The 26,939-nt window shown below is 45.7% G+C and overlaps 1 protein-coding gene across 1 annotated transcript; it reads right to left on the bottom strand.

Annotated features, from left to right (window-relative positions):
- Nucleotides 1-1,437: 1,437 nt before the first annotated feature.
- Nucleotides 1,438-26,859, bottom strand: IFNAR1 (interferon alpha and beta receptor subunit 1). The gene is made up of 12 exons (XM_047874068.1): nucleotides 26,830-26,859; nucleotides 26,388-26,595; nucleotides 22,320-22,443; nucleotides 17,054-17,232; nucleotides 15,116-15,273; nucleotides 14,868-15,006; nucleotides 13,594-13,708; nucleotides 9,943-10,142; nucleotides 9,674-9,831; nucleotides 6,772-6,922; nucleotides 4,966-5,111; nucleotides 1,438-3,818 (listed from the first exon to the last, which is right to left on the bottom strand). The coding sequence occupies exons 1-12, from the start codon at nucleotides 26,857-26,859 to the stop codon at nucleotides 3,579-3,581; spliced, it is 1,848 nt and encodes a 615-aa protein (XP_047730024.1). The 3' UTR covers nucleotides 1,438-3,578.
- Between the last annotated feature and the right edge of the window lie 80 nt (nucleotides 26,860-26,939).

Here is a 26,939-nt window from a genome sequence, read left to right as displayed (position 1 = left end):
AGAATTCTGTGGTCACCTAAACCCAAGGAAAAAATGCGGTGAGAAAATACTGGATGTTACTGGTATTTGTTAGGTTAACAGGGCAGTTCTTGGGCATCGGAGATGAATTTATTAGTATTTTGAAAAAGTACTGTCCATTTTGAAAAGAAAATTTGAGAAAGCTTATAAAAAACAGATTATCGAAGGGTCCCCGGTCCGAGTATCAGTTGTGTTCAACTTCAGATTAAATGTGTCCAAATGGCAGGAGAGATCAGTTTACATACGGGATTGGGGAGCGTCGTCAGACATTTCTGAATTTACTCGGAGAGGAAATATTTGTAAAAGGCAGGCGGTTCAGTTCAGGGAAGAAGCACACGCAACACCATCGCACAGATTTATCCAAGGCTGGGCTCCATCCACGTGTCTGAAGTGGAGGTTGTGAAAAGGAAAAGAGCAAGCAAGTGAGCGACTTGTCCAGGGGCTGGGGGACGCAGGATGGCCGCAGTGGCTCCTTCAGGGTCCTCGGCACTGGGCCTCAGCACTCTGGGCACAGGCATCGGCCCCCTTTGCTCTGAGCACTGTGTGAAGGCATCAGTTGTGGCATTTGGTACATGAGAGTTTATTTATTTTTTAAATGTTTTATTTTTGAGAGAGAGAGAGACATAGCATGAGTGGGGTCGGGGCAGAGAGAGAGAGAGAGACACAGAATCCGAAGCAGGCTCCAGGTTCTGAGCGGTCAGCACAGAGCCCGATGTGGGGCTCGAACCCACAAACCGCAAGATCATGACCTGAGCCGAAGTTGGGCGCCTAAATGAGCCACCCAGGCGCCCTTGTACATGGAAGTTTATTAAGTCTAAACATGACAACAACAAAATTGAAGACTTCTGGCCCCAGTGTTTATTATATAGAATTGTTCACAGTAACAGGGTTTAAAGACAAAAACATGAATAAAGGATGCAAGTTTACTGCAAAGAAACACTGAAAACATGGCTATGACCTTCCAACAAACTCAACAAACATACAAACATTGTCAGAGGCACCCATGTGGTTCAAACTGTAGATTTCACACATTAGATAATTATTTTCTGCTTAGGATACAGCAATGAGTAAAAGAAAGTCTGGTCTCACACAGCTTCTGGTCTCATGGGGGCAGACAGATACCACATGAAAAACAAGTATGTAACATGTCAGGGGACTCACGGGAAGGAGAGGGGAGGGAGGAAAGTTTTTGTACACTCAGAATTCTTAAGAGCAATCCGGGGCTGTTTTAAAGGTCACAGGCTGGGAAAAAGATAACAAACTGCCAATTCTTTTTTTTTTTTTTTTTACTTTTTTTTTTTTTTTTAACGTTTATTTATTTTTGAGACAGAGAAAGACAGAGCATGAACGGGGGAGGGTCAGAGAGAGAGGGAGACACAGAATGTGAAACAGGCTCCAGGCTCTGAGCAGTCAGCACAGAGCCCGATGCGGGGCTCAAACTCACGGACCGCGAGATCGTGACCGGAGCCGAAGTCGGACGCTCAACCGACTGAGCCACCCAGGCGCCCCCAAACTGCAAATTCTATTTAAAAAAATAACTTTACCGGTTGTAAATTTCTGGTCAGATTCTAAAATGCTCTAAGATGCATAGTTCTGAGCAGCATTGCTAATTTTCGAATTAGAATCTACACTAGTAAGTGGTTTATGGCTGTCCTAACAATGGAATATGGCCCACGTCATATGTGAGGGCAAGGGTAAATATAAACATGAAGGTATGTGTTTACGGACCCATGGCACTACTTACAACGTAAGTACTACTTTCAGGTCTAGACAACGAGGGCAAAACTGAGCAGCTTTGTGTTTGCTGCTGCGGCTGAGACGTGTGCTCACCCAACGCCACAGAGGTGAAGACGCACGCTGCCACATCGTAGGGCCCAGCTTTGTTGCCGGGGTCAATCTAGGGCCTGGGTGCTGGCCGGGACCGTCGCCATCAGCTCGGCATGAAAGCCACAGGGTGGGGGACAGGGTGTCCGAACACGTTCCTATCACCTCTACAAACAGAGGGCCAACCCAGAAGGTCTGCCTGCAAGGAAATGTCTCTGGTCAGAAAGATCAAAAGGCGAATGTGTGCGGGTCACCTCAGGGATCCCCCCAGCGCAGGCCTGTGTCTCAGAGGGGCTCCGGGGCCTTCCTGACCCCCGCGGCGCTCTGCCCGCAGCCTGGACGGCAGGTCCCGGAGAGCGCAGGATGCCCGGAGAGCGCATGACGTGCAGGTGTACGGCCTTCCCCACGGCAGCCGCCTTCAACCTTTTCTTCCCCACGGAGGAACCTGTCACCTCCGTGGGGACCACCGCGTACACAATACTGGCCTTAGGTTACGGATGTCCCAGCGCACCATGTCACTCCCATCTCTTCTCCCTTCAGAGGCCACCAAAACTCCCAGACTTCCTTCCTAAGGGAAGGATCTCCGTGAATAGTTTAAATATAAACTCTAGGTGGCCTTTGGAAAACACGTAATTCTTAAAATTAGGTTTTCCTTCGTTACATTTTCTTCCTCACCTCGGCAATACATTTTCCTTTTCTTGAGCACACGCAAACGAAACACAAGGGATGCCTGAACACAGCTACACACACAGAGAAGCTGGCCGGGTTTGAAACACGACACAGGTAAGTTACAGGTCAATTACATCTCAATAAAACTGAGAAAGGAAAAAAAAAAATGGCACATGAGCCTAGCAACAAGCGACCACACGGCACGTTAATAATTAAAAGTTGATTAGACACATTACTCTTGTTTTTCATTAAAGTCACCTGCTTTCCTCCTACTGCATTATCTTCTACTTCTTACTCTATCGGTAGCAAATTCTGGTCTCAAGCCTTCCTGCATACACCTGGCTCACCTCTACATACTTCCTTCTGCTAAAAAAAAAATCCTAACTTCTCTAATTAGACAGTTTGCCCTTTCTCTGTAACTTCGGTGGCTGCGAATTCAGAAGCTACTGTTCTACTAAGTTGTGAATTAAGTTCTGAATCGGGAAGTGTTAATGTCTAGCAAAAGATTACCTGTTTTGAAGCCTCAACCACAGAAGGGAGAGGCAACTGTGATGTAGAGCCAGTGTTTCGGGGATACCCGGAGAGAAGTCCCCTGAAAATGTTACGGATCCCATTCCTGGCATCTGCAGATGTTTTCTGGACTAAGCTGTTTTCCAGAAAACCAGTGGTAACGGAACCCGGCTTTTCTAAGGAAATTTCCCAAGGGCCTACAAGAGTGTCTAACTGCTCCCCGAAAAATCCTGAACTATCACACTGGGAATGGAGGATGGCGAATGGGTGACGCGCGGCCACAGGCAGCACGGTGACCGTGTTACCCGACAGGAACACAACTAACCACCCTCGGTCACGGCTCCACACGTGGGAAAGAATACAGAGAACGTGTGTCCCGCTCTGTGCTCTTCCGTTTGCAAACACCACCCAGTCACGTGCTTGCCTGTATTTTAGGACCTACGACCTGGAGATGTTTTCCTTCCCCAGCAAGCCGGAGCGGAGGGACCGAGCGGCGCAGCTCCCACTTCCGGCGTGCCTCCCACGCAACTTCCGGAGGGTATAGCTCTTGCTTCCGGTCACTCGGCTTCCTGTTGCGGGAAGTCTTCGCCGCTTTTGCTGTCGTTGCTGTCGTCTTCGTTCGAGTAATTTCCCGAATCTTGACTGGTTTGGGAATTGTATTTTTTGTGATCTTCACCGATTTGCTCAGTTTCTTCTACTGCGGTGATAATGCTTGTATTTTCGATTATGAAACACCTTTCAGTTTGCTCTTCAGAAGTGAAAAGGAGGAGGTTCCGGAGTGGCGGCTCAGAGAAATACTGATTTAAAGAAGGGGAGGAATGGAAACAGGTTGTTTAAAAGAGTTAACAGTTTCCTACTAATAACCTAGCTTCCGTCTCCTACATCCAGTACCGAGAAAAGCTGTCTTTTGGCGTGCATATGAAAAAAAAAAAGTCAGCTAAGAGCCCATCGACCCCAGTCTAAGGTTTAGAACACGGCCACTTGTGAGGTCACGTACGTCTGAGCACTGTTAGGGTCAGGGGCCCGGTGAGCGCGGGAGAGGAGGGAACGGGGGGGGGGGGGGGGGGGTGTCGTGCTCTGGGATTGTGGATTGTGGCGAGGGTGTCTGGAAATTTTACCCCGTAAGGGCGCTCGCTCAGGTTCTCTTCAGTGATCGGCTGGAGCTCACAGAGTGAACATGTGCAGACGGATTGTGGCTGATCAACAATTCGCCTCCACGTCTCTGGAGCTGCAAAGCCGGAGCCCCGAACGACACTCTCGAGGCAGGCAGCCTGAAGCCCACCTAGGTGAACCCACCATCCCCAGGCCAGGCCCTTGCGCTTGGGCCTTGATCATCGAGTGCTTTCATTAATTAAATCGGCTCCCCTCGCAGGTGTGCCAAACAGGAACCTGCGAGGTATCGCGAGAGGAGGCTCATTCTCCTTATTTCCCTGTCTGTGATGTCGTCTACAGAATACGCTTTGTGCAACTCACTACAATGGGGTAGGCTTTTGGTGACTACCAAGCCTTTCTTTCTTTCTTTTTTTTTTAATATGAAATTTATTGTCAAATTCGTTTCCATACAACACCTGGTGCTCCTCCCAACAGGTGCCCTCCTCAATGCCCATCACCCACCCTCCCCTCCCTCCCACCCCCCATCAACCCTCAGTTCGTTCTCAGTTTTTAAGAGTCTCTTATGTTTTGCCAAGCCTTTCAATGGTAAAACAAAATGCCACAGGGGCCAAACTGCCAGGATAATAGGAGATGACGGACACATGTTACCAGTCCATGTTATGTGATGTTAAATGGCTGTTTCTAAAGCCAATTTACTGGAAGCTGAAGAAAACAGCCCAGTCTGTATTAGTTTCTGCGTAACAAGAAAAAAGTATGGATTCTGTTGAAACGAAACGTACTTCCTGTTCATTTTAAGAAAAATCCACCTGGCGACACAGAAGAGTAACATACCTCCTCTATCGTGGAAGGAGGTTTACTTGATGGGAAGAACACATAACGGACACATCGCAGGAATAGTTTCAGAACGTAAGTGACGACCGGGATGGACAATAAGGCAGCACAAATCCCAGCTATGAGCCACGTTTTGGAAGTACTTCCTAAAATAGAAATAAGTGATGTTTAGCTTCAACGTAAGTTTTGACACGCAAACACGTTAATAGTGCTGACATTGTGTGCGCATAATACGTGTAGCCACGTGAAAGGAAACATAAAATGTACGCAACCATACGCCCTTAGAAATATTTCTGGTAACACTGAGCATATAGCAGCTGTGGGCAACCCATTTCCGTTTAAAGATGGTGGCCTGGCCAGTGAAGTAAGAGAGGCTTAGTGAAGGAGGCCACCGTTGACATGTGGCTCCTAACGTGCCAAGTATTCTCTGGCATTTCTGTAACACACAGCTGGCCTAATTAAAACCATTCTGTGACGAGTAAGTACCTACAGGTCAACACTAGGAACTGGAAAATACAACATGGGACTTCACCATTCCCTCATAACAAAATTCACAATTGAGCTACTTAAGCGATTTCCGCGTGATAATCGTATTAAGAATGATGTAAAAAAAAAAAAAGTCAAAAATAGTTTTATTAAATGCTAAAGAGTAACAGGTAAGAGCAATTAATTATGTGGGTACTGGAAGAAATTTAACACATTCAAAAACACTGAATTGTGCATTAAAAATATTTTCTAGGGGTGCCTGGGTGGCTCAGTCGATTGAGCGTCCGGCTTCCGCTCAGGTCGTGACCTCGTGGTTTGTGGGTTCAAGCCCTGCGTGGGGCTCTGTGCTGTCAGCTCACAACCTGGAGCCTGCTTTGGTTTCTGTGTCTCCCTGTCTCTCTGCCCCTCACCTGCTTGTGCTCTGTCTCTCTCGCAAAAATAAAACATTAAAAAGAAAAAAGAAAAGAAAAATATTTTCTAAAACCGAAAGACTTAACTTCAAGGTCTACTTTTGATTCATGTAGTTCATGAAGAAAATATTCTCTTTATACTTTTAAAGTAGTCAAAAAGGGAATATTTTACAATCTCAGTGAATTGAATTATTTTTAAAGTTTATTTATTTATTTTGAGAGACAGCGAGCGAGCTGGGGAGAGGCAGAGAAACAGCGAGAGAGAGAGAATCCCAAGCAGGCTCTACACTGTCAGCACAGAGCCCGATGTGGGGCTTGGATTCATGAACTGTGAGATCATGACCTGAGCCAAAATCAAGAGATGTTCAACTGACTGAACCACCTAGGTGCCCTAGTCTAGTTACATTAACAAAAAAAAAGAAAAAGAAAAAAAGTTTATTTATTTTGATGAAAGAGAGAGAGCAAGCAGGGGAGGTACAGGGAAAGGGAGAGAGAGAAAATCCCAAGCAGGCTCCATGCCATCAGCACAGAGCCTGATGCAGGGCTCAAACTCCCAAACCGTGACATCAGTGACCTGAGCTGAAATCAACAGTTGGATGCTTAACTGACTGAGCCACCCAGGCGCCCCAAGTCTAGTTACATTTTTAAAAAAGATACAATGAGGGCACCTGGGTGGCTCAGTTGGTTAAGTGTCCGACTTCGGCTCAGGCCACGATCTCACAGTTCATGGGTTCGAGCCCCGCGTCGGGCTCTGGGCTGACAGCTCACAGCCTGGAGCCTAAGATTCTGAGTCTGCCCTGCTCTCTGCCCCTCCCCCCACTCACACTCGGTCTTCTCTCTCTCTCTCTCTCTCTCTCAAAAATAAACATTAAAACAATTTTTTTTTAAAGATATAATGAAAGATTCTGACCTGGTTTTGTTTTCTCGCACACAGGATCACTAAAAACGCTGCTTTTATTCCACCTTTCATTCTCAGTGAGTGCTCTGGCTTTGACACAATATACAGTCAGTGGTTTCAAGTTAGGAAAAGTAAAGTCAGTTCTTTTCTCTAGAGTTTTTCTCTATAAAAAATATAAGGAGATCATTGATAAAATTTAGTTACCTTAGGAAATCAGATAGGGAATGTCACTTTCCTGAATTCTCTAAATATCCAGTCTGGGACTGGCCCCTCCTAACCACCTAGTTGGAGTGCATTTAAGAACTATAAATTTGTTTTGGATGACACATCAGAACCAAACCAAAGTTAAAAATGCTGCTTCCAAAAAAAAGAGTAAGATAGAGTCCTAAGACAACTCTAACTTATAAGCAGCCGTTGATTTGGATTAATCGCCATTGTACTTCCTCTGCTCAGGAGTGGGGGGTTCTGGCCTTCAACTGCCTGTATTAAGGTATCACGTATAGCTATGTGGCCTTTGGCGAAGTTATTTCATTTCTCCCTGCCCTATTTCCAGATCTGTAAAATGAAGACAATTATTGCACCTCCCTGTAGTAGTCGGGTATGGCCACCATAATATTGTGTAACAACATCACGAAACAAGGACAACGAAGTAACGTGCAGTGTTACATAATAACACTAAACGTCCTGTGGCTGAAAACACATTTATTCCCCCCCCCGCCCCGCCCCCCCCCCCCCCAACATCTTCTGACTGGCTGGGGAGCCCTCATGGAGGCGGTGGGTCAGGTTTAAGTCTCCTCCACGAGTCCCTCACCCTCCTTGGACCAGAAACCAGGTGGAGCATTGTTCCCTCCTGGCAAACGAGAGAAGTCTGAGCGCCAAGCCAAACTATGCTCACATCACACCCAGCCACGTTCCACTGTCGAAAGCTCCACATCAATCAGGGAAGGAATAAGGGACAGACACTCCATCCCAAGTGTCTGCTGAATGATTTCATCAATCAGATCGTCTGGCAGGGTTGCTCTGTGGAAGAATGACTGAGACAGTTGACGTAAATTACTTACCACAGTACCTGCCGCTTAATAAGCTTTCAATAAATAGGAGTTGCCATCATGAGTGTAATAACTGCCGTATTGGCCAGACAGGACAAGATGGCCAGTGAAATTATTTAATCTCTACTATCTGTCAAGTCATGTGCTAGGTATTTTCATATGTTGCCTCGTTTTAAAAGATTTTTAGGGGCGCCCGGGTGGCTCAGTCGGTTAAGCGTCCGGCTTCAGCTCAGGTCATGATCTTACAGTTTGTGGGTTCGAGTCCCGTGTCGGGCTCTGTGCTGACAGCTCAGAGTCTGGAGCCTGCTTCCGATTCTGTGTCTCCCTCTCTCTCTGCCCCTCCCCCAGTCATGCTCTGTCTCTCTCTGTCTCAAAAATAAATAAGAACATTAAAAACAATTTTTAAAAAAGATTAAAAAATTTTTTAAATAAGGGGTGCCTGGGTGGCTCAGTAGGTTGGGCGTCTGACTTCGGCTCACGTCATGATCTCAACAGTTCGTGGGTTTGAGCCCCACATCAGGCTCTGTGCTGACAGCTCAGAGCCTGGAGCCTGCTTCGGATGCTGTCTCCCTGTCTCTCTCTCTGCCCCTCCTCCACTCCTGCTCTGTCTCTCTGTCTCTCAAGAATGAATAAACGTTAAAAAAAAAATTAAAAAAAATTTTTTTTAAGTAATCTCTATACCCAACATGGGGCTCAAACCACAATCCAAGATCAAAAGTCACAAGTTCCACCGACTGAGCTGGCCAGGTACCCCTCAGATGTTGCCTCATTTTAAACCTTATAAACATAAACATCCTTTCAAAAAAAATGTAGTTACTATGACTACCACCGCTTTACAAAAGAGGAAACAAAATCTCAAGAGAGGTAAAGCACCTTGTGTAAGGTTACACAATTTGGTGGCTTGAGACACATATTTAGGTTTTCCTGATATAGGGATAACTGAGAACTGACTGTAATTCTCAGTGTACTAAATTATGCTTTGGTTACAGTGTGTTCAGATAGTTGAAAGCAGCCAAGTCACTGGAATCTTCTTAGATTTCCAACTAAAAATGAAGTCAAGTTACAGAATTCACCCCACTCGACTGCCTAAGATTTTTAAAGGTTGAGTCCTTGATTGTAATTCCACAGGGAAAAGAGATCTAGAAATAATGTGGATTATCTGATGTTGTATATTATCTTTGCCCATGGTTTTTGAATTTTAGTATTTGAACCCATGTTTCTTAACCTTTTTTTTCAGGAGTCCCCCAGCTCAGGAGCCTTTTTAGACGACTGTTTTCTAATCTTTCCCTTGCCACGAAATTGATTTTGTTGAGTGAAATTGAACTCTGGAGGCATGGTTTCCTCCTGGAGGGCCACAAACCGTTGTACCATCTAAGATTCTTCACCTCCTCGGAGGTACCCTGCCTCCGAGGGATATCTGGCAACATCTAAAGGTTTTTTTGGCTGTCCTGACTGGGAGGGATGATCCTGGCATCCATAATGTGTAAGACAACTCTGACCACAAAGAATGATCCAATCCAAAGGTCAACAGCATTGAGCAACCCTGGTTTAGATAAATACCCAGGAATCGTTTTAAAAACACAAATTCCTGAGTTCTACCTCTGGAGATTCTGATTTGAGTAGTAAAAGGGCTCAGGGATCTGAGTGTTAAAAACAAACGGGCCCAGACGCAGATGATCCATAACTAGCACGCAAAACATGGAAAGATGCTAACATTATTAGAGTTTACAAATTTTGCCAAAATTTTAACTTCAAACTTTGTTTACCCAAATCACATTTACAGCCCTACATTACAAACTTGCAGCACATAGTTTGTTGTTGTTGTTGTGTGTGTGTGTGTGTGTGTGTGTGTGTGTGTGTTTTACCTCAGCATTTGAAGTATTTTCCCAAAATACGATTTCATAAATTAGTGAGTAATGCTGGTTCACAGACTTGTTTTCAGACTCTTCTGGAGCGCCGATAAAGACCCGCAGGGAAACATCATTCGTGGGTTTCACGTTAATGGTTGGAGGAACAAGGACACCTAGGAAAAAAATGTACAGACACGATGCTCAACTTGGGACTTAGGAAAACAGCGTTAAGAATTTGCATCAAATCAGAGAAACACATTCCGGAGGAAAAGCTACTGGCTTACTTTGTAACTGAGCATCAAATCTTTTTTCTTTAGACCAAACAGATGTGGTATTTCCATCAGATGCTTGAACACGGATAAGGTAAATTCCTTTCTGGAAAGTATTTTGAGGAATGGCACACTGGGTAGTTTTGACATTTTCACAGCCTGGCATTTGTTTCCATTTACCTGAGTTGTTCCCAGGAATCTTTTTAAAATAGGCACTTTTAAGACAAAAAAAAAATTTTTTTTTATTACAAACATAATCATTCAATAAGTATTTATGAAACACCTATAATATCCTAGACACTCTGTTAGGGACTAAGGTTACAGAGGTAAACAGTCCCCACCCTCAGTGTCTCGCAATATGGTGTCAGAGACGTCCATACGACGCAGAGAACCGAAGACCTTGTTCCAGAATGTGATAAAGCACGGGTGTGCCGGGGCTGACCAGTGCCAGCACACAAAAACAGCTGCTGAATAGTCAGCAATGCTGCGAACCCATTATTAAAAGCCATTATTAAAAATTAAATTGCAGGGCCCCTGGGTGGCTCAGTGGGTTGAGCGTCCGACTTCAGCTCAGGTCATGATCTCCTGGTTTGAGAGTTCGAGCCCCAAATCGGGCTCATTGCTGTCACCCTGTCAGTGCAGAGCCTGCTTCGGGTCTTCTGTCCCCCTCTCTCTACTCCTCCCCGACTTGCACTTTCCCAAAAAGTAAATAAGATATTAAAAAAAAATCATCAAATTGTATAAGCTTACAAAGAGTTTGCATTAAAAATAAAAATACTCAAAACTCTTCTCTTCTGTTTTCATTTTCTGTCTTTTTTTTTAATTTGTAGCTGGTGGGTCAGAAGCACAGGTGACAACCTGGCTCGAAAGTCCTCTGTCCTAATTATTTGACTATATTTTATTATCCGTGCTCAAAGCTATTCACGCCTATTGTATCTATGTGGTGGACATACTGTGTAATGGAGTTTTGCTGTGCGTTTCTTCCCAACGCCACGTTCGGTGACATCATGTTGGAAGCTTGAAAGTGAGCACAGTAAAAAGAAAAAAACAAAAAGTGACCACAGTGGGAGCATTTCCATCATGAAAACTGGCAAACATTAAAAATAAGGCTTTTTCTTCTTCTGGGAAACCAGCTGTGAAACATCCACCCACACGCCAATGGCTGCCTGTTATAATGGGAGATGTACGTACACCACAGGGTGATAAGAGCAAGTCTAAACAGAACGTGGGCACCTAACTGAGCCTGGGGAGGTCAAGTAAATTGCTCAGAAACCAACGGCTCGAAGCATCCCCGTTCAAGCTTGGAACTACAATAGCCTCCTAACTGGTTCTCCTGTCTTTGGGGTTTCAGTGGTTCACTGCATCACATACAATGCAGCAACCTTCACCCTCCTTGAATACGGACCTCATGTTACCTATCCCTCAATGCAAAATTCTGAACAGCACCCAAATGCCTAGAGGGCAGTCTGAGGCTAAGCTTATCTTACTCCATCCTACCTATTCCACTTTCTCTCCCACTTCTCTCCCATGACCAAAGGTTCAACTGTTCTCAACGTGGGTCTTCTCCCACATGGTAGGCAAAATTCCAAGATGGCCCCCAAGATTCTCACCCTTGGTGCACATGTCCTACATATTCCCTCCCCTTGAGTGTGGGCAGAATCCATGAACTCTTGAGCAGGTTACATTATATGGCAAAGATACAGGGATTTGCAAATGAAATTAAGGTCCCAAATCAGCAGACTCTTTGTTAACTGAATGACACTAAGCTTGAGGGACCTGCCTCATCAAACAGGCCCCCGAAAAGAGGTCTAGAGATCTGAGATTCTCTCTCCTGATGACCTCCAAGGAGTAGGTCAGCACAAGTCCTATAGCTCTGAGAAATGAATTCTGTCAACAACCACATGAGTGTAGGAGAGGACGCCAAGGTCCTCTATGAGGGCTGTATGAAACCACAGCCCCAGATGACACCTTGACTGCTGCCTTGGGACCCCTTGAGCAGAGGGACCATGTAAGCCAGGCCTGGGCCCCTGACCCGAAGTCAGTGGGAGGTAACAGCCCTCTTTACACTGCTAAATTTGTGGTAATTTGTTACAGAGCAATAGAAAACTGTACCTCCCCCTTACCTTGACCTAATTTTATCTATCTATCTATCTATCTATCTATCTATCTATCATTTTTAAAGTTTACTTATTTAGAGAGGAGGGAGGGGCAGAGAGAATCCCAAGCAGGCTGTGCACTGTCAGCGCAGAGCCCAATGCGGGGCTCGAACTCACAAACTGTGAGGCCATGACCTGAGCCAAAATCAAGAGTCGGATGCTTAACCGACTGAGCCACCCAGGCGTGCTGACCTGGTTCTGAATCTCCTCGCAGCCCGAGTTGCCCGTGTGGTGTAGCTCTGCCTAATGTGCCGCGTCTCGTCCAGTTTAAAACATGTGATTCACCAATCCAGGCCTTGTTCACATCTCCTCCCCCTCCACGCGGCTCCTTTGGCCTCTCCAGCCCCACTCCCACCTTCGCATTTTCGATTTCTGTCACCTTTTAATTTGTACACCACTCCTCAGCCCCAAATCACACCTTGCTATGCAACCTCAGCTACCCGCTTTGGATTTCAGGAACCACGGGCCGTATTCGGCTGCCCCTTTACAGTCCCTTCCGGGCTCTGTACAGTGGGCCAAGTACCCAAAAGACAATTCGAGACGGGCCACCGGAAACCTCCATCCCTCCCTCGTCTGTGGCCCTATCACTCAGCATCCTGCTGGGAGGGAAGTGAACACAAAAGACTACTGCACGGTTTCCTGGTCCGTCTGAGGGTTCATGGGCATGCACGGAGGCACGGGGGCACATTTCCATTCCACGACCAACACTGAAGGACAGAGAAAGTCCAGCAGAGTCAGTATCCACTTCCCTTCGCCCTGTTTGCTTCTCGCTTCTCTCCTGGCTCTTTCTTTCCTTGCGTCTGGTCCCTCTATCCCTCTGCTCTAAACAGAGCTTTCTTCCCCATCCCTTTCCTCCCCTCCGGCCCCCTTCTCCTTCCACCGGATTTGCCTCTTTATCCCCTACAACCTCCCGGTCAATGTGAACCGCGTGCAGTTCTCTCTCAACCCACTTCTGCGGCGCCTAGACGTCATCCAGTGTCGGCGAGAGCACAGTTCTCCCGGCTCTCTCCATTTCCCACTGAAGTCATCACTAAAAACCCCTGTCAAAACTAATGAAGTCGTCAAGAAAATGGGAAGGCTGACTTGAGCAAGGCAGAGTGGCTGGACTGAGATCATTTCAAGGACTCCCGGGAAAAGCGAGTTCTGAAGAACAGGTCAGGGTCACGTGTCAAGTATTGCGGAATGGGGAAATGACACACACAACGAGACACACACTTAGGAAAAAGAAAAAGAGCCAGTGGGCACTCGAGATATTATGAGAGTGTGCCCATCTTACAACAAATGAGGAAAGTGAGGCCAAAAGAGTGAGGGATTAGCTCAGGGTCATCCAGTCAGTTACCGGCAGAGCAGGAACCGGTATTAAACATCCCGTTTCCAATATAGGGTAACGCGTCTCCATCAGTCAGCATGTGTGCCCGGAACAGTGGGGGGGCTGAAGTGGAACGAAAGGAACCATAACGAACTGTGCAAAATAGACTGTGCAAAAGGGAACTTATGGACTAGGACTTACTGGAGCCACTGAGCCTGAAAAGTCATGTTTTCAGAAGCGTAATCCCACTTAAGAACATAGACGTCATTTACAGCATCAATTCGAACGTTTTCTGGTGGAGGCAGCTTATTTTCAACTAGAAGACAAAGATGACACAGAAAAGCATGCATTTTTACTTTAGGGAGATAACGTATGGTAAGAATTCTTAGCGGCACGGCAAAGAAAATAAAAGGCTTACATTTTATCACGAGGTAACGGCTAAGTGAGTTCTGGTATATGTTCACACAATGCAGTATGGTGCAGCCACTTAAAAGAATGTGATAGATCTGTATGTGCTCACGCACAAAGAGATCCTCAGTGCATTAGGTTAAACGAGGAAGTGGAAAGACAGATCTAGCAGGATCCAATTTTTTTATTTTGAAAGCCAAAACCAAGAAACTGTAGGTCCGTGCGTATGCTTACACGAGCCCTGACCAAGGCAGGAAAGAATATGTACAAAATGAGAGCAGTGCTCGTCACTTATAAACGGAACCAGGGGTAAGGAGGCAGGAGAGGAAAACTTTAAACCCTTCTGTGTTGTTTGATTTTGAAAACAAAGCATATAAAACTTTGATCAAAATAACAAACAAATCTAAGCTCCTAACCCCGGACCTTCATTACTGGCAAGATGTCATTGACGAAATATGTCAGCATGCTTTCACATTTGAACATTTCACTTATAAAGGTATACTTTTTGGAAGACTAACTGCTCCTCTGGCAGCTACTTTGTGGATTCTGAGCGAATAAAAATCAGTTTTTGTCATTAGAAATTATTTAGACTTTTAGGCAGAATTTTCATTCCTCTGGACCTGAGACAAAAAAAAAAAAAAAAAATCCCAAACGCCGTGACATTTTCCCCCCTTATGTAACGGCGGTGATAACGTTTTTGTTTTAACGTCTATTAAACATCATGTAACCTCCAGCAACCCAAGGGGGAAAAATGCCACAATTAAGATTGCCCATCCGTGGGGCGCCTGGGTGGCGCAGTCGGTTAAGCGTCCGACTTCAGCCAGGTCACGATCTCGCGGTCCGTGAGTTCGAGCCCCACGTCAGGCTCTGGGCTGATGGCTCAGAGCCTGGAGCCTGTTTCCGATTCTGTGTCTCCCTCTCTCTCTGCCCCTCCCCCGTTCATGCTCTGTCTCTCTCTGTCCCAAAAATAAATAAACGTTGAAAAAAAAAAAAAATTTAAAAAAAAAAAAAAAGATTGCCCATCCGGACATACAGTTACTGAATCTAAAGAATAACTTCCTCCTTACCTGTGGTCTTTATACAATACACTGGACTATAGGCACCAGTTTTTCTCGGCAAAAGTCTTGCTTTAACTTTTAAACAGTAAGTCGTCTCTGGTGAGAGTTTATAAATTTTGTCTCTGGGATAAACAGTTTTAGTCTTTATCTATAATAAAACAAATAGAATTCTGCGGTTAAAAAGTATACAGTCAAAATCTGGACCAGATCCATGTCCTTTTGCGCTTCTGCTGAACAAAGGTAAAAGTCATGCTCACTTCGGCACTTGAAGAGTTTTTCCAGATCTCTAAGCTGTATGTAAAACTCGAACTATCCAGAGCCCACATGACACCACCTTTTGCTCCAGGTGGGGAGATGTTTATTTTTATTGCCTTATCTTCGGCTTCTAAATGTACTTTTGGAGGACCAATTTGAGCTGTAAAAAGACCAACATATTTATTATAACAATTTCATTAACACAAGGTCAAAACATTCAGTTGGCAAATGATTCTAAGTGCTTCATATGTGCCTGGCATAGTCAAACAGAGAAAGTCCCTCGCAGAGCCTACATTTCAGTGGGGCATATGGCAAAAAACAAAACCAACCAACAAACAAAAAAGACAATCAAAAAAAACAAAAAAAAACGCCCAAACACCCAAATAAACGAATACATACAATGTGGTGTGCTATACGGAAAAATGAAGTGACATAAAGGGATAGAGGACGGTGGCAAGGGCTGTTTTAGGTAAATTAGTCCGGAAAAGCCTCTCTGAGACAGGTGCTCAGAGGCATAAGTCACTTAAGGGAGGCAGCCATGCACATTACGTAGGGAAAAGGTATTCCTGCTCGAGGGTGCTCCAAGTGCAGAGCCTCCGAGGTGGGAATGTGCTCCCCCTTTGCAAGAGATGATGAAGAGGCTTGAATGGCTGAATGGTTGAAAAGGAGATCAGAGGAGTAGCTGGGAGCCAGATGACAAAGGAAGAACTCCGTAGTAGTTCCTAGTTCATGTAGTTAAATCAGTGACATGTAGTTAATCAGTGTCGGGGTGAGATTGGAGGAGAGCCATGCCGCCGTGATTTACGTTGTGGAAAGATCATCCTAGTTAACGTCCGAGGAAGCAGGGAGGCCGGGAAGAAGATACTGCAGAAGTTCAAGTGGCAAGTGGGAGTGGCTTAGTGAAGGCTGGCCCAGGTGGGGGTGGGGGGTGGGGTGCAGTGACAAAGGATCCTATTCGGGACATGCTCTGAAGGTTGATCTTTCAGAATTCCTTGGCAGGCTGGAGGCAGGATGCCAAGGAGGACTCTAAGATTCTTGGCCTGAGCGAGCGAATAAATAGGTGCTGTCCTTAGAAGGGATGGAAAAGACTGCTAGAAGAGCAGGTTTTGAGGGGAGGAAATCAAGAGCTTTGGCCAGATGGCCCCTAGGCATCTACGCAGGGAGGCTGAATTCGAGAACTGATGATACCAGTCTAAAGGCAAGGGGAAAAGAGTGGGGCTGGAGGTGTAAGCGTGGGCCTTTCTCAAGAGCATACAGATGGGCTCGAAAGCCAGATTAGCAGCGGATGAGCCTAGAAAGAGAAGAGGCAAGGACCGAGCCCCGTGAGCAGTGGGGCACTGAAAGGTCAGGGGGGCCGGAACAAAGTGGCAAAGGAGGGATCCGATGCGCAGGAGTGCTGGGAGGGAGCAGGGCCCTGGAGATCTAGAAGAGGGCTGGGGACTCACTCGGCGTTGATGTCACCAGGGTACTGGACGAGAGTGGTTTTGTGTAGTGATGAGGGACGGAATTGACGTGGAAGGCTGCTGGCTGAGCGGCAGGCAGAGAAGTGCAGAGAGGGATACAGATCATTCTTGGGAGTTTTTTTTGTTTTAATATTTATCTGGTTTTGAGAGAAGAGAGAGAGAGAGAGAGAGAGAGAGAGAATGTGAGCAAGCAGGGGAAGGGCAGAAAGAGAGGGAGGCACAGAATCGGAAGCAGGCTCCAGGCTCCGAGCTGTCAGCACAGAGCCCGACACGGGGCACGAACCCACGAACCGCGAGATCACGACCTGAGCCGAAGTCGGACGCTTAACCGATGAGTCACCTAGGTGGCCCGCTTTTTTTTTTTTTTTTTTTTTAAATGGGAGACTTCACATCGTGCAAATGAACAGGCTTACGAAGTGAGCTGTTGCAGTGAGATTTGATGAAGAATATACTGTAATGCAGCTGGCAACTTCTTACCTTTTTCAAATGGGGCGAATGCGTCAACGTTATGCCATGGAGAAGTCTCGTTTCCTTTTTCTGCTCTTACACGCAATTTGACTTTTTCGTAAACATTTAGCTTGAGTGAAGAAAAGTTGCATTTGGTACTGGTAACAGATTGACACCCAGGCAATTTTAGCCAAGTATCATTTCTGGGTCTTTAAAATAAAAAGGCAAATAAGTGCATAAGAAAATATGTAAATACAAGCGTTAAACACAGTCTCTGTTTACTGACATTATAAAGCTGGTCTAAGTAGTTATTTTTTCTATTTGAGGTCCTGTTAACGTTTTCCTCTGCAACTCTACACTTTTTCAATACATATATACCAAGTTATTGTTTATAAAATGGAATAATTCTGACAGTTAATGTTTTTGAGAGAGAGAGAAAGAGAGAGAGAGAAAGAGAGAGAAAGAGAGAGAGAAAGAGAGAGAGAGAAAGAGAGCATGTGCACAAATGCAAGAGAGAATCCCAAGCAGGCTCCATTGCCAGCACGGAGCCCAGTGTGGGGCTCAATCCCACGACTGTGGGGTTAAGACCCGACCCAAAATCAAGAGCTGGATACGGAACTGACTGAGCCACCCAGGAACCCCGTGACAGAGTTAATTTTTTACTACAGTTCTATAATTTTGTGACGGTTTGTATTAGGAAGGATTTCAAAAAAGCAGAGAAAGAAATAACATGTAAGGTAACAGCGAACTTTGTTAAGAATAGCTGTGTGACTTCTGGCCAGCTGCCTTGTATTTCTGGATCTTTTCCTTAGCGAAAATTTGGTAACTGGATTTGATGATTCCCTTCTTTTTAAAAAAATGTTTATTTTTATTTTTGAGAGACAGACTGCAAGGAGAGGAGAAGAGAGAGAGGGAGACACAGAATCCGAAGCAGGCTCCAAGCTCCGAGCTGTCAGCACGGAGCCCGATGCGGGGCTCGAACCCACGAACCGTGAGATCATGACCTGAGCCAAAGTCGGATGCTCGACCGACTGAGCCACCCAGGCGCCCCGATGACGCCCTTCTAAACTTGTCCTATGAATAGATTTACCAGACCAAAGAAAGACCTCAGAATCAGCATGGTTTGGTAACTTCCCCTGCCCTCATCAAGACCAAACGGTCCCTTTGGCTCGCTGATTGCAGTAATTCTGCTACATCGCTAGAGACAAAGAACTTAAAATGTTAACACAAATTAACAAATTCTTTGAAGTGGATTTAGTCCATTCAAAAGTAGAACTGATCAATATTGAATTCTTCAAAAAACAGGAAGAAATCAAGTTGGCAAGGAGGGCCTAAAAGGGAAAGGGTCACGTTGCCACATGTCACTTTGCCTGACCTACCGAGGAGGCTGACGGGAAGGTGAGAGGAAACTTGCCAGGTTTCGAAATTTTTTGCCTATGTGAAGCCCTGTCTACCTTCAACCAGGCAGAGGAACTATCTGGTGAGAAGGCATTTTGTCAAGATGAATTCATGGCTCCAGCCTAAGCTGCTCCTCAGAGGGGAGGGGGACGAGGAGGGAAGGAGAATATTGTAGATTTCATTTTAAAAGTGCTTTAAGGGGGACCTGGGTGGCTCAGTCGGTTAAGCATCCGACTTCGGCTCAGGTCATGATCTCATGGTCCGTGAGTTCGAGCCCCGCATCAGGCTCTGTGCTAACAGCTCAGAGCCTGGAGCCTGTTTCAGATTCTGTGTCTCCCTCTCTCTCTGACCCTCCCCCGTTCATGCTGTCTCTCCCTGTCTCAAAAATAAATAAACGTTAAAAAAAAAATTTTTTTTTAAATGCTTTAAGGGGCACCTGGGTGGCTCAGGTGGTTGAGCAATTGACTCTTGATTTCAGCTCAGATCACGATCCCAGGGTTGTGGGATTGAGCCCTGCGTCAGGCTCCACGCTCAGCTCACTTGGGTGCATGCTCTCTCTCTTTCAAATAAATAAATAAATAAATAAATAAATAAATAAATAAAGGAAATACATGGAAATAAAAATGCTTTAAGACAACAGACTCCAGGGGTGATCTATCCACATAAGTTCTTTGAGGACCCCAATACAAGTCAATCTCATTTTTCAAAAAAGAAACCTTTGAAAAATCTGCCAAAAACATACACTAGCATGTGGAAAGCTTCATTCCTGGCCGGTTTCCCTTTTTTATTTTACTCATTTGAGCTGTGAGGGTAGAGCTGGCATTTAATGATACCATTCCTGAGACACTTCTCCACACCAGAATCTATTTTTTATTTTGAGAGAGAAAGAGTGGGGGTGGGGCAGAGAGAGAGAGAGAGAGAGACAGAGAGACAGAGACAGAGACAGAGAATCCTAGGCAGGCTCCCCACTCAGAATGGAGCCCGACGCAGGGCTAGATCCCACAACCCTGGGATCATGATCTGGGCTGAAATCAAGTTGGATGCTCAACTGACTGATCCAGCCGGGCATCCTAATATTTGAGAGAGAGAGAGAGAGAGAGAGAGAGAGAGAGAGAGAGAGAGAGCGCATGAGCAGGGGAGGAACAAAGAGAGAGGGAGACACAGAATCCAGAGCAGGTGCCAGGCTCTGAGCTGTCAGCACAGAGCCCCATGGGGGGCTTGAACTTATGAGCAGTGAGATCATGACCTGAGCCAAAGTCGGACGCTTAACCAACTGAGCCACCCAGGGGCCCCGACCTTATAAAACTTCTAAAACCAAGTCTTGACATGGTTCTAACCCACTCTCACTCTTTACCTCTTTCCTGTTCCAGGAGATGCACTTACATCCTTGATTCCAATGCTTCTGTAGACGAGGGAGCTAATGCAGAGGTAGCTGCTTTTATGTTACTTAAAGAAAAAACAAACCCCGAACTCAACTTTATCATAAAAGTGTTTAGATCGGAACAAAATAGAATTTGAAACTGATCATGTAACCAACACAAAACTCATTTCATAAAACCAGTGTCATAACATAATCACCTGCCACCTTTGTCTTTCCTATTCACGGATATATTCTAAGCGCCCACAGGAGGATTCGGCACAGGAGGCACTCGGTGTTTATTGAATGAAAGAATCAATACTAAACACTACACACATCATAATGAACTGTAGATATAGGTCACAAACACTGATGTCTTAGCATGTGTTCTACAGACGCCGGAATCCTAACAGCTTTTTTATGCGGCATTTATCACCAGTGCCTATGTCCTATGTTCTGAGAAACACTACGTTAAAAAATATTTGTTTGCTGCTGCGATTCACTACACTTCCACTGATCATTTACTCCATGTCAGTGCTCTGGGCACCTTCCATACAACTGTTCTATATACTTCTAACAGCCTTCAGAGTTAGACACCTTATTACAGGGGTGCCCCATCTCAGCGTGCCTGGGGTGGTGCTGGTTGTCGTTTGTTGTTCTCGCTTATCTAAAATGAACTGCCCCTTCTAACTCCGAAAAGTGTCTTGGTTTGGATGATAAACATATATGGTCATATTAGTTTTTATTATCACAACGCAACAGGCAAGAAAACCGGGACAGAATAGGTAGCCTGGGACGGCTCTAAAGCCAAGCAGCCTGGCCCAAGTCCGCACGACACTACACCATCGCCACACTGTCTCCTTGAACTGGTGGTCTGGCATATTTTTACAAGGCGATTATTTATAAAGCTAGTAGAACAGGGTAGAATAAGAACACCGTGAAATAATGCATTCGATGCTAAAGTCAGAAAGGGTAAAAGGCTATTATGGGCTGGAGAATTCAGGATAAGCAACAGGATGCGGAGGAACGACAGTACAAGAGCGCTGTCTGTGACTATTCTTTATTAAAAGGGTATCTTTAATTAAGAGTATCTAGGGGCGCCTGGGTGGCTCAGTCGGTTGAGCATCCGACTTCGGCTCAGGTCACGATCTCGCGGCTCGTGAGTTCGAGCCCCGCGTCGGGCTCTGGGCTGATGGCTCGGAGCCTGGAGCCTGCTTTGGATTCTGTGTCTCCTTCTCTCTCCGCCCCTTCCCTGCTCATGCTCTGTCTCTGTCTCTCAAAAATGAATAAACGTTAAAAAAAATTAAAAAAAAAAAGAGTATCCGAAATGACCTTTGTTATACTGAAAGCAGTTGTTTCATGAGAAAGTTCTCAACGAGAGCAAAGAACAAAAGTGACAAAACTCCAAGTTCAACTTAAAGAGTTTCTAGAGATAAATTCTTAAATAATTAATTCCGAGAAAAACCATGTATGTACGTATACAAGTTCGTGTGTGTACACGCACACACACATATATCTATGCACACATGCACAAGTACACACATGCTAATTACTAAAGCTGTGGGATTAATCTCACAGTTCTATTAACAACCAACTGGAGGGGGCGCCTGGGTGGCTCAGTCGGTTAAGCGTCCAACTTCAGCTCAGGTCATGATCTCACGGTTCGTGAGTTCGAGCCCTGTGTCGGGCTGTCTACTGTCAGCACAGAAGCCCCCTTCGGATCCTCTGCCCCCTCTCTCTGCCCCTCCTCTGCTCATTCTCTCTCTCTCTCTCAAAATAAATAAATAAACCTAAAAAAACAAACAAAACTCCAAAGAACAATCAATGGGAGAAGGAGGGTGCCGGGGCTGTCGCTGAAGTGGGAGCGTCCTGGTTCTGGAGGTCCTGCACCCCGTTTCTTCACCGCCCGATTACCGGCCGCTCTTTCTTGGACACAGATCACCCCAGACAGGGATCACCTAACACCCAGGACACCCAAAGCAAAGTACTGTGCTTCCTGAGCTGTGTTCCTTCTGTAATCCTTTCTTCTGCAACTCCCCACCTGCCCAATTATCTTGGCAGCTATTACGTAGGAAATCAGCACCAGGGAGGAGACAGAAACTCCAGAAACAGGGTCTGTGGAAATGCGAGGTCCTGTATCTAAAATGAAAACATTGTGCCTAATGGAGATAGTAAAGCCTGACCGGCAGGGTGCGGGTGGCCTATTCCAAGACCACGGATAGACCTTTTGGGGCCCTCTCCCATGTCCTCAAGACACGTTCGAGTTCCGACCCTAATTTATACTCAAAGAAGGCGGAGCGTCTAGAAGAGAAAAGCGTGGTCTACAGAAGCTGTCTGCTGTCCTTATGCCCCAAACCTCTTTTGCTGAAACACCCAAAGATGAATTTGTAGAAACGAAGGCATAAATATCACACAGACATAAAATTCCTCTAGAAGATGGAAAAGCCAATGGTGTCCCAACCCTGAGAAGTAAATGACAGGGTTACAATGGTTTGAAATCATTCAGGTGGTTCTTGCAAACCAATCAGTAGAGTCACATACACTTGATAATCTGCTGAGAAAGTCACGTTCCCGCCAGCTGGATCGCTCCCATTCCACCTCAGGGTGAAGGTATCATCAATGATGTGGACCTCTACATTGTCAGGAGATTTTAGATTTGTTCCCCCTATAAAGAAAGGCAACAAAAAAGAACACAGTTACATATGCACCGTGCATATTCTTTAAAACGTGAGTCTTCCTTTCACATCACTGATCAAAGGGTGAATGCATTCAAATATAATAAAGCATCTACAAAAATCTAAAACAAAAACCCAATGAGTGCTCGCGGCCCAGGGAGGCTGCTAATTATATCTCTGCATTTGAGAAAGCTGGAGAAAGGCTGAGATTTTTTTCATCTGCAAAAAGTTAGCCTTATATGGCAAATGCATCTCAGTAAAGCCGGAGAAAAGAAACAAAGGGAAATTGTCTTTTATTTGAAAAAATGCCTCTTTGGCCAAAAAATGTGAAAATGTAATTCAAAAGGATACATGCACCCCTATGTTTACTGCAGCTTTATCTACAATAGCCAAGTTATGGGAGCAGCCCAAGTGTCTGTCAGTAGCTGAACAGAAAAAGAAGATGTGGTGTGTAGGTATAATGGAATATTATTCAGCTGTAAAACAGAATGAAATCTTACCATTTGCAACAACATGGAGAGAGCCAGAGAATATAATGCTAAGCGAAGTAAGTCAGGCAGAGAAATACAAACACCATACGATCTCATTAATATGTGCAAGTTAAAAAATTTTTTTAAATGTTTTTATTTATTTTTGAGACAGAGAGAGACAGAGCATGAGCAGGGGAGGGGCAGAGAGAGAGGGAGACACAGAATCGCAAGCAGGCTTCCAGGCTCTGAGCTGTGAGCACAGAGCCCGACGGGGGGTTCGAACTCACAGACTGTGAGATCATGACCTGAGCTGAAGTCGGACGCTTAACCGACTGAGCCACCCAGGCGCCCCTTCTTTTAAGATGTGCAATTTAAGAAACAAAATGAGCAAAGGAAAAAAGAGACAAACCACGAAACAGATTAACTGTAGAGAACAAACTAATGGTTAACAGAGGGAGGGTAGGTGGGGGATGGGTGAACTAGGAGATGGGGATTAATGCCCTCATCATGATGACAAAAATAAATAAATAAATACAAACTAATTAATTAAAAAAAAAAAAAAGACCTTGGGGCGCCTGGGTGGCTCAGTCGGTTGAGCGTCCGACTTCAGCTCAGATCACGGTCTCGTGGTTTTTGAGTTCAAGTCCCTTCCCTCTGTCCCTCTCTCTCTGTCCCTCCCCTACTTGTGCTCTCTCGAAAAGAAATTAAACATTAAAAAAAAAAAAAAAAAAAAGACCTACCAGCAAAAAGATTACAACTTGCTGAAATCTCAGATTACAGTTGGCATTTTTTAGCACTAAAAGTATTCTTTAGTTAAGGTTAAAAAAAAAAGAAAAAATAGTCTGTATAAACATTTTCTTTGATCTTAGCAGCAATGAGAGGATACAGGGTTCCACTGTGTAACAGCCTCAGTTTGGTTTCACATTCTATGTTCACGCTTCATATATTCTGATAGAGAATGAGACAGGTGTGATTCAAAGTGAACAGCTACTGGGGCGCCTGGGTGGCGCAGTCGGTTAAGCGTCCGACTTCAGCCAGGTCACGATCTCGCGGTCCGGGAGTTCGAGCCCCGCTTCGGGCTCTGGGCTGATGGCTCGGAGCCTGGAGCCTGTTTCCGATTCTGTGTCTCCTTCTCTCTCTGCCCCTCTCCCGTTCATGCTCTGTCTCTCTCTGTCCCAAAAATAAATAAAAACGCTGGGAAAAAAAAAAATTAAAAAAAAAAAAACAAACAAAAAACCAAAGTGAACAGCTACTGACAGAAACCAAATATTCACATGACAAAATCGAGACATAGAGGTATGAATGTTGATCATGTCAGCCGAGCCCTACAGGAACTTGCAAAGGTGTTCATTAACAAGCCTGAACCCTTCTGTTTTTGTTTTTAAGAATTTTTTTTTTAATGTTTTATTTATTATTGAGAGAGTAGGCGCTGGGGAAGGGCAGAGAGAGAGGGAGACACAGAATCTGAAGCAGGCGCCAGGCTCCGAGCTGTCAGCACAGCCCAATGCAGGGCTCGAACTCGTGAACTGCGAGATCATGACCTAAGCCGAAGTCGGATGTTTACCCGACTGAGCCACCCAGGCGCCCCTCTTCTGTTTATTTTTAAGGACTTCTATCTAGAGATCTGCTTTATTTCTTATGCTTTGAGTACAAATCTTCCCCCAGTTGGATTTCCTGTCTTCTTATTTTTCCCTTTTGGCCCCTCCAACCTGAATTTTTCTTCCTCTCACACTCCAGACCCAGCTCACGGAAGCTCAAATACTGAAGCTCAAATACTGCGGCCCATACTAACCTTGCTCTTTATATGCTGTAGCAGGAATCCATTTGCTTAATTTCACACTAAAGTAGATACTCAATACAGTACCTGACATCTAGCAGGACCTCAAAACTCACTGAAAGAAGATGTTACAAACAAACAAACTAAAAAACAAAACGCAATTGCTTCTTTGTGTCATGCACATATCTGCCATCAGATTACAAATTCCTTAAGGGCAGGGTCTATATAGCTTCATCCTTAACCTGCATTTCTCAGTAGCGTAATGCTGAGTTCACAGGAATTTCTTCAACATCACAAAGGACTGATCTTTCGTTATGACAAACTACAGTTTTTTAAAGACTGGCTTTAAAATGTATTCCTACCATATTTCTAGCCTTTACTTCTGCCTCAAGGCAAGCAATTATCTCCTTGCAGACCATAGGAGTCCACATGTAGAACTTTCTTTATTGGGACTGCTTCCTCTATTTTCCAGCTGGAGATATTATGGTATGCAGTCAAAAGAGGAGGCATCTTAGAAAACATCTGAAAAAAAATTTTTTTTTAATTTGGGGAGCTCCTTATTGAGTCTCCCCTCCCTCAATTTTCTTTTTTACATTCATTTTCTCTGTGACTTCATCCCTGAGACTACTTTTCCTTATTGCACTCCTCTAAACTTTATTCCCATCCCGTTTGTTGTAATTTTCTGGAATCTATGCAGCCAAAGGGCAGTGATTGGGTTTATGGGAATCAATAAAAGATCCGAAAGCATTTATAGTCTCCAGTTTAGACCAGTCTAATGCCAGCAATTCTGAGCCTTGAGACAAGAAGAGGACATTGATGGGGTAGAACCAGGGATTTCCTCTGGGATGCAGTACTTCTACTGCTGAAGGAGAGAGACCCTGAAGTCAGGGGCATCTTGGCATTTGGGAGACCACCAAATAATTGACTGAAAAATGCAAAAGGACTTGGAAATAGTCATTAAGTAGCATCTTCGATTTCAGATTTTGTCCTATTACTGTCAGCAATCTGCTTTTGACAACACGTCTATGTCACCTTTGTACCGTGTACAATTTACACAATTGGTTGCTTCCAGCTTTTCACATGCCTACTGATGGTCAGAAATGATTTACTATCTTTTTAAATCTGACATGAATCCAAACACATACATCCTCCCATATTAAATTTCCTCCCACATGTTGGATAATTTTCTGAAGCTAGGGTCCAGAATTGCATTTACTAGGTTTAAAAAGTATGAATATTTTTATGACTTTGAAAGAGAGCAACATTAGGATCTCAATAACTGTTTACTGAATTGAGACACGGTTTCAGGAGCAGCAGCATAGCTCGCGGCTAAAGCCCTGGTTATTTTTTAAGGCTCTAGTCAAGCTGCCGGATTTTTCAAAGAGACACGAAGGCGACAGGAAGGAAGGCTCTGAACACCCAGCACCGCGGGGGTGGGAACCCGGGGAGGGATGGCGGGGAGGGCGTCCCCTGCCGGGGGACGGGGGCGCTGGCTCCCAAGCAAGCGGCGTGGAAGGATCCTCGAACACTATTTCCTCTTGATTTTCGATTTGAGCGCTGCGACCACGGACGAGCAGAGGTCTCCCAGACATCAGCCCCTTCCACCGGCCTCCAAGGGCGGAGGCTTCCAACGCCCCTACCGCCCAGCCTGATGCCCACCCCCCACCCCGGACCCCTCGTCTCTCACCTGCGGCTGCGGGCAAAGTCCACGGCGCTCCAGCAACCAGCATCAGGGTCGTCGCGCCCAGGAGGGAGAACATCCTCCGCTGGCCGCCGCCGGCCGGGCCAGTCACATCCTCGGTCACCTCGGGCAGAACCCCACCACGCGAGGCAACCCTCGGCGCAAAAGCGGCTTCTCGCTCCGCCCCTCGCCCCGCCCACTGCACAGTCACCTTCTGTCCGCGACCGCCTCCCACCCCTGACCCCGCTCTCGCCCCGCCTCTCCTCGCCCGCCCCCGGCGCGCGCTCGCCCCGCCCCCCCGCGCACGCCCCGCCCCCCATGCTCGCCCCGCCGTCTGCGCGGGCTCCCCCTCCTACGAATCTGGGGCGCTGGTGGACTCCCGCGAGGAGGGAGGTGGGCCGGACGCTCGCTCCTCGAGTGGCGGTGGGCAGTATGTTGTGCTCCTCACTCCTCCTTTTTCCCGCCAGTGACCGCCCATGGCGGCTCACCCTCTCATTCCGGAAAGACCACGCCCAACGGAGGCCTTGACCCTCGCCAGAATGCGGCGCGCGCTTGCAC

The sequence above is a fragment of the Prionailurus viverrinus genome, chromosome C2 (genome assembly GCF_022837055.1).
Source record: "Prionailurus viverrinus isolate Anna chromosome C2, UM_Priviv_1.0, whole genome shotgun sequence".
Lineage (NCBI taxonomy): Eukaryota > Metazoa > Chordata > Mammalia > Carnivora > Felidae > Prionailurus > Prionailurus viverrinus.
This window is presented reverse-complemented; position numbering and strand designations above follow the sequence as displayed.

What these genes read in the sequence shown, in the direction of transcription:
- IFNAR1 (XM_047874068.1), bottom strand. Translation starts at nt 26,859, where the DNA reads ATGGGCGGTCACTGGCGGGAAAAAGGAGGA. An exon ending in ACTGGCGGGAAAAAGGAGGA is followed by an intron (nt 26,596 to 26,829) that starts GTGAGGAGCACA and finishes GGTCGCGGACAG; the next exon opens with AAGGTGACTGTGCAGTGGGC. An exon ending in CTCCTTCCACGATAGAGGAG is followed by an intron (nt 3,819 to 4,965) that starts GTATGTTACTCT and finishes TCTTTAAATCAG; the next exon opens with TATTTCTCTGAGCCGCCACT.